Here is a 19,366-nt window from a genome sequence, read left to right as displayed (position 1 = left end):
TTCACAGTTTTCAAGGTGATGTGAAGATGATGTAAATCACAAACTAAGAGTTTTTAAATTGTTTTCATTCATTTTCAAAAGAAAACTGGAATTGACTCACATTAAGGTAATCAAGTTTAATGCATAAGAACATTTTCCGTGGTACATTTGCTCTGGAGGATTTATCTACATTCCACAATCTGCAGTGCTTGTTAAAGGTCTCATATCTCCTCCACTTCACTTGTATGCTTCCATTTTTAGTAATTGTTTGAAGAAAAAAAGGAGATGAGGAAAGTCTATGCATTTCCATTACTTCAGTGCCTGAGTAGTTGCACCATTGAATAGCTAAGGTTAAATCATGATATTGCAGAAACAATTTGTAGAGTAATTTTGACAATAAAAATAGCTTGGGCAATGGTGTTGGGTGATTTATTGTCATTCTGTGCAGCTTAATTAAATTCTTTAATATGAACTACCTTTCCTTCAGATGTAGAGCTTTTTTTGTGTTTCTTATTTCATTAATAGATCACTGTTATACTTCTCTCTTGTGTTTTTTGCAAGTAGCTGCCTCATTTTCATTTTTATAACACTAAATGCAGGGTAGAGTATTTCTAGAAGGTATTATTTACAATGGCAGAAAAATTCTAAAGGAGGAAGGATCAAGGTATAAATGGAAAGAAGGAAAAAAATAAAATGAGAACAGTTATCTGGGCAACTTCCATTAAGTCACTGCTGGGCTTATAAAAGTTTTACGAAATAAATTGTCATTTTGTTAGCTAGTTAATGTTTCTTTACGTCCTCCTTTTTGTTATGGGAGAAAAAAATTGTTCACCACCGAAAGAGCTGTCTTGGAGGATATATGTATCTCATGTATTGGGGTATTGAACTGTGACACACAAACAAAGCAGTTCTTTATCTGAGGACATTACATTTATTCCATTGGATACATACGACAGTATCTATTAGTCTTGTCCCCATTATATCTATGGTTTGGTGCCACAGTATTTTACTGTATTTGAGCAAGAGGGAACAGATTTCAAAGTTGTTCTGTCTCTATTATGCTGCTCCATTTCTCTCTTGTGGGTTGAAGCTAAGTTAAAAACAGCATTTGACATTTTTCACTATGAAAATCAATCTTCTACTGGAATTTCTCACATATGCATCAGAATGCTCATTTTTGTAAAGGGCTAAAATCTAATCAAATGGGAATGAATGGTTAAGAGAAAGCTCTGCCAAAGGTTTAGGTTTCTGGAAGGGAAGGGTTGGTTCTGGTTCATCTGGACTAAATCAGAACTGCTCTAACCTCCAGCATCATATCTCCAGTTGAGCCTGCAATTCCTCTGTACATTTGATGCTACATCTGTTGAATAAACCTCTGAATTGTGGCCTTGGCAGGCTATGAAATGGTTGGAAGTTGTTGAAGGTTAATTGTTGAGTGCCTGCTTTTTGGAAGGGCGCAGAGGTAAACAACTGTGGGATTCCTATGGGTTAATTTGTTATTGTGTTTGTTTTTACTTTTTAATATTTATTTTAGAAAAATTACATGGCTGCCCTTCTTACATATGAATTCTGGGCAGCTAAGAACAAAAACAATATTTAAAAATCTCTATAAATCAAAGAAAAACAATTAAAACAATCATAATGCTATGACCAAATAGTATATAACACATTCAATTACAAAGATCATGTCTATAATTTAGTGTTTTTAATTAGACAGTTATATATTGTAAAAGAGCTGAAAGGGAATAGAACTGTGAGCCTTAAGAATCCTTAATTACAGTCTGCACTTCCATCCTTCAGATGTTCATGTTTTCCTCCTACAACAGCTTATCGCTCTTCTTTTGGTAAATCATGCCAAGATGTGTTTCATTATCAGTTTCCCCCCACCTTTTAAACCACATAGAGAGAAAAATGAATGTGCATTGTAAATACAAAAGTATAATGCTAGTTAAACAATTGAAGGTGACTTCTGAGTTTGAAAAAAAATAAGGAGTTCTTTGTCTATAACTATGCAATTGTGTTTTCTCTAGAATATATTTCTAAATGTACAATAAAAAGGAAAAAGTGCCATCCTGAATAATATTCTCTCTCTCTCTCTCTCTCTCTCTGTCTGTCTCTGTCTCTGTCTCTGTCTCTGTCTCTGTCTCTGTCTCTGTCTCCAGATAATGGCTCTGGATCAGGAGAAGGAGGTAAGTATTGATTCTTTTGTTCATTTGTATGAATGCTGAAATCTAGCTTGAAATGTTTGAGCATTTATTGGCAACAATACAAGTTTATTTTCCTTTGCACAAATTTCCTAGAATTTCATTTTTCTAAAATCTCTCACTTTCCTTGAAAAGAATGGTTAAAAGAGAGCATTTTTAAATAAGGGATTAAGTGAATGCTTAGAACTTTCTGGTTAAACTTATGAGTCAACATATTTTACTTGCATCCTTTGTATATTTGTCAGAGATGGACTTTAATACTAGAGCTCAGGGTTGAATTGTTGGGCTCTTAGTATTCTCTGAGTTTAGAAAACTCTTCAAGAAACCCAACAGATTAGAGATACTTGGGTAGTTTGATTTGAATAACAGAGTCTTTTTGTTTCCATATGCACTTTGAGTGAACGTTTTTACTAGAAATTTGGTTTATATTTATTGTTGCTGTCTTGGTGCATGTTACAGACCAGGGGTGGTATTCATTTACCTTCACTACCAGTTCACAAATGTGAGTGCACATGTGTACGTGCTTCGCATGCGCAGGGCCTTCAGCTTTGCTCACATGCGCCACCTCTATGCATGCACAGGGCCTTCCGTGTATTTGTAGAGCATCAAAATCAGGATGTGATGATGTCCGGTCGGGTGGGTGGAGCCTTCCTCAGCTGCCGCTACTGGTTCACCCGAACCGGATAGAACCGGCTGAATACCCCCACTGTTACAGACTACTAGAGTCTTGTGATAGAAAGTATTCAAAAGGGTGTAATGAATCAAATGTGGTGTAAGTTAACTTGGTAATGCATTAGCTTCAAAATTGTGTAGACAGAATTTCTGTTTCTGTCTGTTTTCTTTTTCTGTTATACTTTATTTGGATGATGAATAAATTTCTTTTGGATGGAACATTCAAAGAGAGCCTGAAATTTAGTAGAAATTTGAGCTCTAGCATCCTCATTTCAAATAGCTCTTAGGTAGTATTCTTCAAAGCACCTGAGGGTAGAACAAGAAGCAATGGGTGGAAACTAATCAAGGAGAGAAGCAATTTAAGGAGAAATTTCCTGATCGTTAGAACAATTAATAACAACTTGCTTGCAGAAGTTGTGAATGCCCCAACACTGGAAATTTTTAAGAAGATGTTGGATAACCATTTGTCTGAAGTAGTGTAGGGTTTCCTGCCTGGGCAGGGGGTTGGACTAGAAGACCTCCAAAATCCCTTCTAACTCTGTTATTCTATTCTAGTAGGGCTAGAAAATACATTTGTAAAAGTCTAGGAAAAGACTTTGCCCATTGTGGAAAACACAGATAAACAAATGTTCCAAATTACTAAGCCATTGTTTCCCAACTGTGGTTCCTTTCCAACATTCTTCATGGAGTGATGGAGTTGAAATCAAAGTCAGCTGAACTAGATTGGGAAAAGCTCCTTGAAAGAGTTGAATGTATCTTTTATTTTGGAATGCCTAATTTCCCCTTAATTATTTGAAAGCGAAACTTACATTTGGTCAACAATCCTCTACATTCTTCTCTGACATTAAAACTCAATGAACTTAATGGGTTTTATTTTCTAAATAAAGTAATCCAGACTGAACGAACAGTTTATGAATAAGGTGTTGAACAAATCTAGCTACATAATTGAAGGATCATAATTGAAGGACAACAGCAATATAGATCGCCTAGGTCAGGGGTGTCAAAACTCGTGGCCTGCAGGCCAGATGCGTCATGCGCTGGCCATGCCCACCCCTGGTTTAACGAAGGGGGAAAAAGTGGTGTAGAGTTTCCTGCCTGGGCAGGGGGTTGGACTAGAACACCTCCAAGGTCCCTTCCAACTCTGTTTTTCTGTTTTCTGTATCCTTGAACACTAACCAGCAGTCAGAAGGTACGATGAAAACTCCTTAAACTCATAACACATGGACTGACTTAACCATAGTTTCAACTAGGAAATTGTGAGCATCCTAGACCAAGCTAAGTCCAAAAACTTTAGGGAATTCCCCAAAACTTGACATTTAGATAAATCAGCCATCAGTAGACACAAATAAATAACATTTAAACAAGATTCTAAACAGACAATTAAAAAGGTAAGGAAACAAAAAGACCAGAACATATCACTCTAGCAGCCTATATTCAGAAAGGAAGGATCAACACCTGAACTACAACTATCCCATATCCCCCATCAATACTGGTAGGGCAACTACTATCCCATAACCCCATCAATACTGGTAGGGCAAGCTATTGTATATAAACAGGGAGTAAATCCCACACTCACTAGTGCTGATAATGTTACCTATTTGGATAATGAAACATTTGCAAGCACAGAACCAAATTCAGAGAACTGCACATTTCAACCCTGAGCTACATGTATTCTCCTCTATTGGATAATTTGTCCAAGGAGATTCTCAGTCATCCAGGTCATTGTTGTCCCAAGGCTCCTTTTTCAAGAGCTAACTGAACTTTCTGTTTTTTATTTTGGTTTTTCTGAGGAAGCTTCTTGAGTGAGAAGCAAAACATCTTCAAAGAAAAACTAGAAAGTCCAGTTGCCTCTTTAAAAAGCACCTTTGGGACCATTGGATAATTTGTTTTGAATTCCTCATTTCTAAAATCTAGTCATTGTAGAGAAGTTGTGGCAGATTGCTTTTACTGATTAATAAATTGATAAACATCATGCCCTACACAGTTGACTGCCAGCTGTCACAATTTGCAGAACAATTCCTCATGATTATTAGCGGATTAGATTTACATATTTCTGTGAATATACAGTTTATGTCATATAGTGAAACATAAAAATATGTTTTAGACATTTGAGAAGGTACGTTTTGAAGTGATGTTCTAATTAGAAATATTATGATCCTCCCAAGTGAAATGTTGCACAATCTATTAGGAATTTATATAGCGTAAGTGAAAGTCTGGATTAAAACCGAAAAGCTTCAGTTCAGATTTTGCCATTGCTATTCAACATAATTCACTTACTAGTCCCCACCCAGGGGGAACTAATGTTTTTTTTATATCTCATGCTGCAAGGAATACTAGAATGAATAATTGAATGAATGAATGCACACACACAAAGAGACACAAAAGCACTATAATATTTGTTAATAATAATAAATACTGAAGCATCAGATTTTTTCATTCAATCACGATTGTAGTGTTGGAAAGGACCATAAGAATAATCTAATGCAACTCTACAATGTGCAGGAAAACTAATTAGATTTTCCATGAGAAATGTCTTGTCTAGCCTCAACCAGAGATGAAGAACCCATAACCTTCATGGTTCAATTGTTCTGCTACTGTCCAGACATTTTAGTTAAAGAGTTTTTCCTTATATATATTTACATATTTAAATAAAATCTAGGTAGCTGCAACTTACACCTCTTATTCCTCATTTTAGTGCCTGTGGGCATAAACAACAATTCTTTGCCATCTTGTCTGTAGCTTCTTTTTACGAAGATGGCTGTCATGCCTCCTCTAAACTTTCTTTTCTTCAGACCGAACATCAAAAGTTTCTTCAGCCAATCCTCATAGGACATTTCTTCAAGTTCCTGTGTCTTCTTTCTGGGTTTTTTTCCCATTTTGTATACGTGCCCTACATTTATCTCTCCCTAAATATAATACTTAAACTGCATTGTTATTTTCAGTCCAGTTTTCAAAGTTGTTCAAATCAACTACATTCTCTTTCAATTACCTAGATCTTGGCTAGACCTCCCACTTTGTATAATTTGCAAATTGATATGCAATCAATTAATCTCATTAATGATCTCCAGGTCATTAATAAATGTGTTGAATAATTCTGGCTCCAAGACTGATTCTTACAGGTTGTACTGGTGAACTTGATGTAGAGCCATTCATGCTGAATGCAATTAATTCTGGATGCAGTTGCCAGCCAGCTGTTGAGCCACCTTTCTGTATTGTTATCCAAATCAGCAGCTTGTTAATGAGAACACCATGTGACTCTTTGTCGAAAGCTCTGTTGAAATCAAGGTAGATTATATACACAGTAGTTCCCTTGTCTACTAGAGTAGTTGCTCTATCCAAGGGAGAAACAAAATTTGTCACATATGATTTATTTTTTTCAAAACATGATGGGTCCTTGCCACCAGAGCATTAACTTACAGATGATTACAAATAGTTTACTTTATTACCTGTTTTAATATCTTTCCGGATATTGTAGTTAGGTTCACTGGCTCACAGGTGTCCTTTTTTTTCCTTTTATGAAGAGAGGAGCTACATCTGTTCTCCAATCCTCTGGCATTTTTCCAGTTAGCCAGGACTCCTCAAGGACAATGGACAAGGTTCTGCAGAGCTCTTTGGTTCCTTTGGTATTCCAGATGCATTTATTTCCTAAGGAAATCTGGGGATTTGAAGCGAAGCATTTTTATTTATTTTTTTAATATAGCATTACCGATTTACATCCTTCCCAGGCATTCTTGTGACATAGTTAGCCTTTGACAAAGCTTTTGCCTGAAGGTTTTGTCTGATCTTTGGAATTCTTTTTCAGTGGCTCGTTATTTAGTTCTGATATTGTAATCAGTGAGATTTAAAAGCAGTTAGCACTGAAGTTTCTAGATTTTATTTATGAAGATACAGGGTGAACTGAGCAGAGAATGTTCTATCCAGCTTCTGGCAAGTTATCCCCATTTGTTAGAATGCTGGCCAATTACTGGGGGGGGAGTGAGTCAGGAGTACTACTTTTAACTATTTTAAAACTCAAACAGTGGTAATGCCCAATACTAGTTATATTAAATATTTTTTAATATTTTGCATTCTCCTTTGATACTCCCTATCTATTAAATATTTGTTGCAGACCAATTGTTTGTAAGATTTGTAACCACCACTTATACTGTTACAAGCAGTGAAATAGAAGTTTATGGTTGCATGCAAGAAACATTCCATTTTTGAAATTAACTACAGCTTTACATGAAAGAAAGAAGAGTATATGACCTTGTAGGGGTGGCAGAATAGAGCATTTATCTCTTGGAGTTAGATTGAAGTTTTTCAATATGGGCAACTTTTAAGATGCCTGGACTTCAACTTCCCTGAATTCCCCAACCAGCTTTATTGCTGAAGAATTCTGGAAGTTGAAGTTCAGACACTTAAAGTTACCAAGTTTGAAAAATACTTGAGTTGAATGTTTGTTTCTACTAGTTCTGTGTATAAACAAAATGAGTTTTGTCTGTGAGTTGCTAAATACAATTTTGTGGATTCACATCTTTGCCTCAGATAACATGCAAAGTGTCAGTGCTTTTCCCATTAAAGTGGGTTTTTTTTTACTTTATATTCCTATATTATATACTATTAAGCATATAGTGTTTCCCTGAAAATAAAACCTACCCCAAAAATAAGCCCTAGCCTGATTTTAAGTGTACACCTAGTATAAGTCCTACCCAAAAAATAAGCACACGGGGCCCAATGGTATCCGGCAGCAGCCGCAACCTGCACAGTGCAGGTGAGTTGATTATCTGACCAAGCAGCAAGCGGAGGCAGAGGCGGGGGGAGGCATGCAATCTGAATGATCTGTGCAGGTTGTGGGAAGCCTAGAGTCGGTGGACCGGAGCAATGTGCAGCCGCAGGAGACTCCTCTTCACTTCTCTCGGCTTGCCTGCGGGCCATATGCATTGGGATCACCTGCCTTCCACCTCGCCCCGCGCCTCTACCTCTGCTGCTGGTGCTGCCACATGAAGACAAGCCTTCTGTGGCCACCCTTCCGCTCCAGCCCACCCACTCAGCTTTCCTGCGGCCCGCATGGCACATCCGAATCCCCTGTCTCCCCCCCCTCGCGCCTCTGTCTTCATCTGCTGCTTGGCAGGAAATCAACTCACCTGTGCTGTGTGGGCTGCACAGCCCCAGAGTGCACTGACCAAGAGAATGGTAAACTGCAGTTGCTGCCAGATACCATCAGTCTCCATGCACTTGCTGCCTCTTGTGCGTGCATCAGGAGGGGCAGGGCCCCCAGTTGGGCTGATCACCCTGAAATCGTGTTTCCCTGAAAATAAGCCTTAGTACTTATTTTGGAGCCCAAAAAAATTTAAGACCAGTCTTATTTTCAGGGAAACACGTTAGAATATAGAATCATAAGGCTGGAAGGGATCTTCAAAGTTTCTAGTTCAACCCAAAAATATATTGATGTATTATAAATTCCTGGTGAAATAAATCACAGACAGAATTTATCATGTATTTTTTCTTGCCATCTGCTGACATAATATTCTGGTTTAACAAGTTTGTGCAAAAAAAAACACAAACCAAACAAAAAAATCCCCATCTTGATGAAATCTTATTAATGGATTAATGGCACAGGGAAAAAAACAGATCAGCAATCCGTTTTTAAATTCTTATCCATGTTACAATAACATCTAATATAATTTTGTTATAGCCACTGTTGTGTCACAATAGTTTAAAGGATACTTGTTATGTGTACATTTAAGTGCATCTCCCATTTAATGAAAAGATGTTGAACACATAACTCTCCCAATGAAACCAGTGACATTTAAAATAACTTAGCTTCGGCTCAGTTATGTGCAATATTATTATTACTAGCATAAGGAACTAAGTAAAAGGGTATGTATGGGCTTTATATAATTCTAAAAAAATAGGTCTGCTCTTATTTCGAGGTAATAACTTGACATTCATTATATGTCTAGACATTTCAGCTGTACTGGATACACTTCAGTAAAACTTTTTACAGCCATACATCCTTAGGTCTTTATGTTTTTATGAATTGTTGTTCTATCTAGACTGTTGCTATTTTAGATATTTAGATTCTGTCAGGATCATATTTTATTTTATTTATTTATTTTATTGAATTTGTATACCGCCCTACTCCCGAAGGACTCAGGGCAGTGAACAGCCATAGAATAAAACATATAAATACAAAATTTAAAATAAACTAAAATGAATTAGAATATACAGCATGCATATTTTTTAATCTATTCAGTGAGTTCTGAATAGGACTTTTAAAAGATTTTTTAAAAATCCCACCTTCAATAATTTACAAGTAATTCAAGGTGGCGAACTTACATAACTCCTTCCTCCTCCTATTTTCCCCACAACAAACATTCTTGTCAGGTGGATTGGATTGAAAGAGACTGACTGGACCAAAGTCAAGTCATCAGGTTGGCTTTCATGCCTAAAGTGGGACCAGAATTGGTTATAATTATGAGAATAAGTGATAGATTGCAGGTAGGATGACTAATGTTATCTAATTTATGTTCATAGAGAAGTATAATATGTATCTGAAAAATATTTTTCACTCTTTTGGAAATGTTCATTAGATAATAGTCTGTTGATGTGGCTTTGTTTTAGAGTACGAAGGATCTGGAACAGACATTCATAGAAAACATTCCAAATGTGGAGTTTGCAAGTACAGAGCTGAGTGTGATGAAGATGCAGAAAATGTTGGGTAAGTGACTGCCCCCAAAGGCACAAGCTACCTTCTCCCGGTAATTAAGAAGGCCACAGATATGAACAGCTCCTAGCTTTTCTTAGCACAGCACTTTCTTTTGAAGAATTCAGCCTATTTTGAGCTCTGAAAAGCGGTATGTTTCCAGTTTAAATAGCAACAATTGTAAGAATGTAGATTTGATGTATTTCTTGATGAAGACACATTCTGTCTATATTACCATAATTTATTAATATATCACATTATAAAAAAATTAAACTCATTTTTAAATCATGGAATGATGAAATCAGGAAAAAAGGTTAGACTTAAAATTATCTTTTATAGAATAGCATTGTATACACATATAATTTTTTTAAGTGTGTCTGACTATTTGAAAAATAGCAATCTGTTGCTTTGAAGCTGAAAGTTAAAAGGGATAGTATTCCTTACATTATCCATTTTCCTGGGATAAAGTCACAAGTGAAATCTGGATTAAGGATGTTTCATGTAGATGTCTTGTCTGTCATAAGATTGGTGCTAATGGTGATGGTTATGGCATGTTACTCTCTTGGTTTAAGTGTTATGAATTTATGCATTAATACTGTATATTTTAGCAACACAGCCCTTCTCTGGGTTCTCATACTGGAAATAAGAAATGAAATTTGATCTTTCTAACAACTACTTCTTGAAAGGCCTTGTGCCTTTAGAAAGGTTTCTCTGGAGATTTCAGACTCTGGAGTAGCCTGAAGGAGGAAAAAGGAATCAGTAGTGAGTGTCTGCAGTTTCTTTGAGATCTCTGTGAATAGAATAATTTATGGAATGGCCATACACACACACACACACACACACACACACACACACACACACACACACACACACACACACACACACACATTCACACACATATACAAACACACAGATCTGCATATCCATGGGTATATAAATGAGGAAGGGTGAAATTTAAAGATAATTGCTTGCTCTGCGTGGCCCCAGTGATTGTTTAAAAAACAAACCCAAATTGATGAAGAGCTCTGAGAATTAAATGATAAAGAATTTTATTCCAACTACCTGCCTATCATTGCAGAACATCAATTTCCCAAAATCTACTGAAGCATTTAACCATTATGAGGGAGTCACCTCAAGCGGCATTCTGGGAAGTATTATTCATAGTGCAAACTTGCATTTTTCATTTCTAGCAGTAGTCTGCAATTAGACTGTCAGCTATACCAGAACTCATTACATTCAGCACAGAGATACAAACAATCACACTCATCATCATTTCCCCTCCTTTCCTTTAACTTTTATTGGGCTTATTAAGGGAAAGAAGTGACTTTTGAGCAGGTGGTTGTCACGAGCTGCACAGCACAGTTGGAAAATTAACATTTGGATAGATTCAGATGAATACAGTGTGTGACATTACTGCGCATAAATATGCGAACGAATCACAGGGAGAAAATATCACTAACATATCATTCTTACTTGGTTTCCATTTCAGGTATAAATAAACAACAGATAATATAACTTCTGGGAGAAACAAATAAGGTTATGTAAAACATCCCCAAATACGCCGAAGTCTTATAGATTGCATAAACCCTCTCGAGTTACAATATCTTAAAGTGTATCTCTTAACAGCAAATCTTCTGCTTGGCATAAATCACTATGTTGAGTGATGCTGAGAATCTGATTAGAGGGAGAGAGAACTAGCTCTAAAAGAGGCACAAATAGTTCTTGCACTGGTTACTTCATCAGGAAGAAAAAGAAGCTGATTATTTTAGCTCCCTGTCATAGCTACACAACACCCTTTCCATACAACTACATAGTTAACACTCTCAACAACAGTTGAGCACACAAAGCGGGACAAATTATATCTTGGCTTCATTCACTACCTACCCTCAACATTTCCCATGTAGGGAATGAACTCAAGAGACAAATATTGCCTAGCAATAGCAATAGACTTATATGCTGCTTCACAGTGCTTTCTAGCCCTCTCTAAGTGGTTTACAGAGTCAGCATATTACCCCAACAATTTTGGGTCCTCATTTTACCCACCTCGGAAAGATGGAAGGCTGAGTCAACCTTGAACCTGGTGAGATTCTATCTGCCAAATTGCAGGCAGCCAGCTGTCAGCAGAAGTAGCCTGCAGTACTGCACTCTAACCACTGTGCCACCATGGCCTACAATGAATATTGTTTATTGGTCTGATGTCTATGGTTTGGCTGGTTATTTCAGGTAAAGAAATAGAGTTTTCCTGGCTCTAATTCAGTTTTCCACTTAGTTTATGGAATCCGACAAAATTTGCAGTAGAGAAGCTTTTGGTGGATGGCCGTGGAAGTGCTCCTTAAACCTTCTTCACCCTGATTTTTAGCCCTCCACTTAGAATCTACACTTGGGTCTGGAACCTAGTATCAATAAATCTTTTGAGTAAAAGATTCCTTACCTTTACAGAGTATTTAGTTTCAAATTCTAAGAATGGATGAAGCAGAGACTAAATATGAAAGTTCAAGCATCACATCTCCTGCCTTCCCCCCCCCCCTTTTTTTTAATTCAGACTTTTCCCCCAACACCTATTTCTTCTCTTTCTTACTTCTTTGGATGGACCATCTACCCTAGATGGGAGTAGCTGGTCCATCCATTCCCCTAGTAGTGGAAGTGACAGCTAAAATGACAGCTATATAGCTCTTTTGATTTCTATATTATAACAAGACAGCTGTACCTATCATAACTAGAAACACTACAGGTAGTCCTCAATTTTTAACCACAATTGAGCCCAAATTTATTTTGGTAAGCGAGACATTAGTTAAGTAGGTTTTGCCTCCTTTTACAACCTTTCTTGCTACAGTTGTTAAGCAAATCATTGCAGTTGTTAAATTGGTAACATGGTTGTTAAGTGAATCTGGGTTCCCCATTGACTTCGCTTGCCAGAAGGTCACAAAAGGGGATCACATGACCCCAGCACACTGCAACCTTCATGAATATGAACCAGTTGCCAAGCATTTGAAACTTGATCCACGCGATCAAGGGGATGCTGCAATGGTTGTAAGTATGAAAAACGGTCATAAGTCACTTTTTTCATTGCTGTTGTAATTTGAATGATCGCTAAATGAACTGTGGTAAGTCAAGGAATATCTGTATCATCGTTTCAAAAGTACATTCAAAAATACATTGTAGCATACAGAGTGGGAAAAAAGGAAAATTGAGGGATCTGTTTCCCTTTTTTTGCTCAGCAAAAAGTTTTGCCCGTCAATGAGTTTCATACATCAATAGATTGCTTATTTTGGCTGACTCATCCTTTGCTCTAGATAGATTAGAGTTAGGTTATTGATCAATTGTTGACAGCTCCCTCTGCAAATGTATGTACCCATCCATAATCACAAGAATAATATTTAATTAAATTTATATGCCGCCCCTCTCCGAAGACTCAGGGCGGCTCACAATACATTTTAAAAAATCATTATAAAAAGACATTGAAAAATTAAAAACATTAAAAACTCATTCACACCATTCATGGCCGGATCTCGCCAGATCACAAGAGTGAGATCAAGGGCCCCCAACCTGCCGGAAAAGCCAGGTCTTCACTGCTTTTCGGAAGGCCAATAGGGTGGGGATGGTCCGGACCTCAGGAGGTAACTGGTTCCAGAGAGCTGGGGCAGCCACAGAGAAGACCCTCCCCTGCGGGCCCGCCAGCCGACATTGTTTAGCTGACAGGACCCGGAGGAGACCAACTCTGTGGGATCTTACCAGTTGCTGGGAGCTATGCGGCAGAAGGCGGTCTCGAAGATAACCTGGCCCTGAGCCATGTAGGGCTTTAAAGGTAATAACCAACACCTTGAATTGTGACTGGAGACCAGTAGGGAGCCAGTGCAGCTCGTGGAGAATTGGTGTAACGTGGGTGTAACTAGGTGCACCCATGACAGCTCGCGCAGCTGCGTTCTGGACCAACTGTAATCTCTGAACACTTTTCAAGGGTAGCCCCATGTAGAGTGCGTTGCAATAATCTAACCATGAGGTGACAAGGGCATGAGTGACTGTGAGGAGAGCCTCCCGATCCAAGTAGGGTCACAATTGGTGCACCAGGCGAACCTGTGCAAAGGTCCCCCTAGCCACAGCAGTCAGATGTTGCTCTAATCTTAGCTGTGAGTCTAGGAGGACACCCAAATTGCGATCCCGTTCTGAGGGGGACAATATATTATACATCTGCAATGAAAACTTTATAGATTTTAATAAGGAACAAGAGCCAAACTCAGTTACTGCTAGCCAATTATAATAACCTTTGAGCCTAAAGAAAAACAATGTTGTACAGTCTTAATCATGCATAGAGGAGACATACTGAAATCACTAAGATTTAATTCATTTTAGTCCTATTGTTTTAAAATGTTAACTGCAACTAAAAACTGGATACATTTTTGAGAGTTATGAGATCATGCTAAGCAGTAGTGGGTTTCAATTTCGGCCGCTACCGGTTCGCTCGTGGGTGCATGCGCGCACATGCGACACTTCTGCACATGTGCAGAGATGTCCAGGCAGGTGGGCGGAGCCTCCTGCTGCCACCACTACCGGTTTACCCAATTTGAGGTGAACCGGTAGCAACCCACCACTGATGCTAAGCCACTTTTTTTGGTTCGGCAATACAGCTGCATCTGTATAGACTCTACATCTGTACTCAAATTGTTTTGCTTTGTGCAGGTCGCCCTCGGGAAGTGAGGGGAGCTGAATGTCAACTTGCAAAGCTTTCGAGTTGCCATGAGCAGGAGGGAGGGAGAACTGATAGAGCTGATTGATTTCCCTAACTGAAACTACATTCCACAGCAATCAGTAGGAGAGTGTTGGGTTTCACAGCCAGCCAAAGTGGTTAATTGGAGAATGTGATTTATGACAGGTCCAGGGAGGAGGGGAAAGACAGGGTATAGGGAAACATAAATCTACGTGGGATTAGTTCTAACTGCATCTGAATATTGCCGAAATGGTGCTTCTAATAAATGACTGTATTTCTTTTGAAGTTTGGCTCGTGGCTCATGAATTTATTAGGGCATCTCTCGGAAACTTTACAACAGCTTTGGAATGAAAACCAATTATCAGCCTAGAAGTTGTAAGGTACAGGGTAGTGTTTAAGGAACTAGAACTGGAATGATCTAGGTTCAACATTTGCTTTTAGCCATGGAATATCAGTAGGTTACAAAATCTCAGTCAATCTATCCTGCAGAATTATCATTGTGGATTATTTTTTTAAAAAAACCTTCCATATAAGCCATTTTAAGAACCTGGAGAAAACCTTGAGATACAAGGAGTAAATAAGTAAGTAAGTAAGTAAGTAAGTAAGTAAGTAAATGTAGATTTAAATATGCCAGGTGCATTTAAGGAGATCAGTAGCATATTCTGAAAGGTGATGTAAATGCCATTTTTAAACTTTTTAAACTTTTTTTTAAAACTTCACCTTACATCATATTTCCTTCAAATGTCTGAAAGCTGCAGTGTCCTCCTTATTATCCCTCAGGAAAAGGGTGATTTGGGGACAAACCTTGCCACCAGAACCAGAAGTGACTGCGGTATTAAGGGCAGGGCTTTTAAATGTGAATAAAATGTGAACAGAGATGCAGCCATTGTCCATGCAGATTAAGGAACAAGTTACTTGACAAGTACTTTCCTGTTGTCCTATTTACACACGCAATTTCCATGTGCATATAAAATGTGTCACTTATATTTGGTTTGTTATTTTCCAAGAGCAAGGAGGATTCTTTAAATGTAATTATCTTCCTGTTATAATGTTAACTACCTGAATTTTTATTGCTGAACTAAATACTTTTTTATAGAGATTTGCTGAAACATTATTATAACTTAAGGCCTACTGAGATTTGCTTTCCTTTTTGTATCTATATTTCAAAAGCCAGCTGTGTCAACAATAATTTGATTCATCTTTTCAAATGTGGCTTTTTAAAAAATAATTCTTTAAGAAATTTTAAGAATTGGCATCATCTTTTCCTAGTACATGGACAAGTGAACATGCAATATTAATTTGTGATGTGCTTTGTAGATACTTTGCGCATTTTTAAATGGAACATTGAATTGCCAACCCCAAAATATTCCAAAACTTAAAAGTACAATATCTGATCAGATTTGCAATTCTAGGATTTGGTTATTTCAAGACAGTATATACAAAATGTATACTTGTAAACATAGAAGCAGATATCATAGGCTACTTTGCTCTTGGTGTTCTTAGGTGACAGCACCTCATGACACCTAACAGAATTATGTGTTATACGAAGGATAGTTTCAAAAGACCTGTGTGATATGTGGATCAGTCTGTGAGGTAAATATAAAACTGCTACTGCATTTGTTTCAGTTATGTTTGGGATGGAATGGGACAACTCAACACGGCCAACTTGCTGTGGCCAACTCACCACTGCCGATTCGCTGTGGCCAACTCGCCATGGCCAACTCACCATAGGACAACTTGCCACGGGACAATTCAACAATTTTATTTCATTATTTAAAATAACTAAAAATTATTTTAATTTTTGTCATTCACTTTTCATTTTGCCCCTTCTTTTGCATCCTTTATTTAGTGATTCTATTCTGTCACTTCTTCGATATTATGTAACTTTTGTCCCACAACAACTTGTCCTGTGGTGGGATGACAAAGTATGAAACGCTTAATATTTCACACATTCCCCAGGCATGCAAAAGGCAAACCAGTAAAGTATAGGTAGTCCTCGACTTATAACAGTTTATTTAATGACCGATCAAAGTTACAACAGCACTGAAAAAAAGTGACTTATGACCATTTTTCACACTTACAACCGTTGCAGCATCCCCATGGTCGCACGATCAAAATTCAGACACTTGGCAACTGACAGTGGCAGTGTCCCAGAATCATGCAATCACCTTTTGCAACCTTCTGGGAAGCAAAGTCAATGGGGAAACCAGATTCACTTAACAACTGAGTTACTAATTTAAGAACTGCAGTGATTCACTTAACAAATGTAGTGAGAAAAGTCGTAAAATGGGACAAAACCCACTTAACAATTTTTTCACTTAGCAACATAAATTTTGGGCTCAATTGTGGTCATAAGTTTAGGACTACATGCATAAAATACTCCTGCTAAAATGCCGTTCTAGCCTTCCTTGTTACAACAATAGGTCAATACTGGTCTTTTTCTCTTGTCTATTTTTCAGTAAGAAAGTCCTGTACTCTATTTTGCATTTCTTCTTTCATTGTCAATTACTTTAAATAAAGGGTTACAGTTAGGTATAACCCTAACTGACCCTAACCCTTTTTCTCTTTTCATACTTTGCCTAAATAGTTCTTGTCATTCTGAACAATGCCTAGGTATTATATACAATTAGAGATGATGGAAAATATTTGTACCTCGGATGTTATGTTGGTGGTGGTTTGTTCTCTCGGCTTCTTCAGCCGAAGTTCTGCTGAAGATATTATCTAGCCTGGTGATGAAACATTCGGAAGCCAAACAACAAGCTTGGAGAACAAACTACCACCAACATATTGCATACAATGCCTAACGAAAGTACATAGCATATTAATGTCAGAGACATTTCATACTTTGCCTAAAAACATCATACATTTTCTAGGCATTCTATACAATGCCAGCTTTTTACACATTGGTGGTAACATATATTTGCCGAATAGTCAGTAATGGTGCCTAGCTAGTTAATGCCTTAAAGCTGCTTCAGTAACCTTGTTGGCACCTCATGCTAAAACCAAAACAAGTAAGGGTCACTGTGGTTTGATGTTATATTTGAACCTGGCTGCAAAATTCCAGGCAACTTTTAGCCAGCCTTAGCAAAATCTATCTCAGAAGGTTGTTGAGCTGGATATTGCCTTGAATTCCTGGGATGTAAAAGGCAGGTTTGCACATATCACAAAGAAATCCACATTTTGTTCAAGGGAAATATTTGTCAAAGCAGATACTGTTCTGTGAAAGTCCAAGTGACGAGCATTGCTGCATCCTTCTTTGTTTAGTTCGGGTGACCCTTTCCAAGTGGGCATTTGAACAAATATATGCCACTCTGCTTAGTGACCTGTTGTTTCCAATTACCCTTCAATGACACTGACAGGGTTGAATGGCACAGCTGGAAGCTTGTGACTGGAGGTATCCATGGCAACCCTTGGGATGAAACATCACCTCTCTCAAGGCCGCTTTGGTTGCTTACTGAGAAAAAGAAACCAATATTTCATCACAAGCTGATTTGTTTTTAAAATAGCTAACTGTAGAACTTCACACTGCTACCGGACAAAGATTTTAGATGTTGTGGTGAAGAAATGCTCTCGTCAAATGTATTGTCCCAGTCCCATGCTCACTAAGTCCTAGGTGAAATGCTCTTTAATTTCTTCTGCATTATTGTGGGTAAATTCCAGAGTAATTTGCACCCAGCACACTCCTAGTCAGTCCCTGTGTCTCAATTACCATGTTCCCTTGAAAATAAGACCCGGTCTTATATTTTTTGTAGGCTTCAAAATAAGCATTAGGGCTTATTTTCAGGGAAACTTGATTTCAAAGTGATCAGCCCGACTGGGAACCCCACTCCCCATGGCACACTTACAAGAGGTGGCAAGCATGCAGGGGACCGATGGTATCTGGCAACAGCTGCAGCCCGCCAGTCCCTTGGTCAGTGCACTCTGAGGCTGTGCAGCCCATGCAGCGCAGGTAAGTTGATTCCCGTCCAATCAGCAGACGGAGGCAGATGTGTGACGGGGAGGGGGAGGCAGGTGATCCATGGGAAACCTGAGAGTCAGTGGGCCGGAGCAGGCGGCACCAGAAACAGATGGAGGCAGAGGTGCGGGACAGGGTGGAAGGCAGGCCTGCTGCTTGGACAGGTAATCAACTCACTTGTGCTGTGTGACTGCGGCTGCTGCTAGACACTGTTGACTTGCATGTGCCCACTGCCTCCTGTGCTGGCCATGCCCACCCCCTTCACTAGGGCTTATTTTTGGAGTAAGGCTTATATTAGACACTTAAAAATCAGACTAGGGCTTATTTTCAGGGTAGCTCCTATTTTTGGGAAAACACGATAGACCAGCAACATATACTACTCAGTACAGCTTACAGGACAGCACCAATCAGTTCAGCTTTTTTTTTTTTTATGTATAAGGAATCAATCAATCAAAAGCATAGAACTTTCAAGAGCCACTTGGAAACAGTGAATTAGTATGGGTGTTCTCAAAGCTTTTGGATGATCTAGCTTTAACCCTTTAACAGCAAAATAAAGATGAAAATAGGATATCAGGTGATCCCTTCTCTATTCTGCATCATTAAACAGTCTGATTGATGAGGATAATATATCCAACAAGTCCTCTTGACTACAAATAGCAAATGAGAGAAAGTGACTGAAATTGCTGAAAACATTGAGTGTGCATATTTCCTTAAAAATTAGTTATAAAATCTGGTAATTTAAAACATATTCCCTCATATGGAAAACTAAAATAGTGTAGCATTTCAATAATTTTGCATGCACATTCTATTTAAAACTGACAAACTGATCCAGTATTCTGCATTTGAGACTAAAAAAGATGCTAAATTGTAAAAAGGTATCAAAGCTATTTCTGGCACGCCTTTAATTTTCATAATGTGTGAAAAATGGAAGCAAAAGTATGGACAAACAAAACATTTAAAGGTTTAAGATCTGAAAAGTGCAATATAAGTATTAAAACTGTTAGATGAAGTATATTTACATACATACCTATTTGATTTCAAATTTCAAATTTATATGTATGCATAAAGATTGCGGCCCAAAATAATTTTAGTATTAGAAATTAATACTTGAGTAATTGTTGAACAACATTTCATTTCATTTCATTTATTAGATTTCTATACTGCCC

At 38.0% G+C, this 19,366-nt stretch overlaps 1 protein-coding gene across 1 annotated transcript in view; it reads left to right on the top strand.

Moving 5' to 3' along the window:
• Window positions 1–19,366, top strand: part of TMEFF1 (transmembrane protein with EGF like and two follistatin like domains 1) — a 116,351-nt gene that overhangs the window by 77,265 nt on the left and 19,720 nt on the right. The window contains exons 4-5 of the mRNA XM_034411839.3: window positions 2,142–2,168; window positions 9,459–9,555. Of these exons, the coding sequence (XP_034267730.1) occupies window positions 2,142–2,168; window positions 9,459–9,555 (124 nt within the window). The remainder of the gene's footprint in view (window positions 1–2,141; window positions 2,169–9,458; window positions 9,556–19,366) is intronic.

Source organism: Pantherophis guttatus, chromosome 3, assembly GCF_059756535.1.
Source record: "Pantherophis guttatus breed Tessera chromosome 3, ASM5975653v1, whole genome shotgun sequence".
Lineage (NCBI taxonomy): Eukaryota > Metazoa > Chordata > Lepidosauria > Squamata > Colubridae > Pantherophis > Pantherophis guttatus.
Note: the sequence above shows the minus strand (reverse complement) of the source record. Positions and strands in the feature narration are given on the sequence as shown.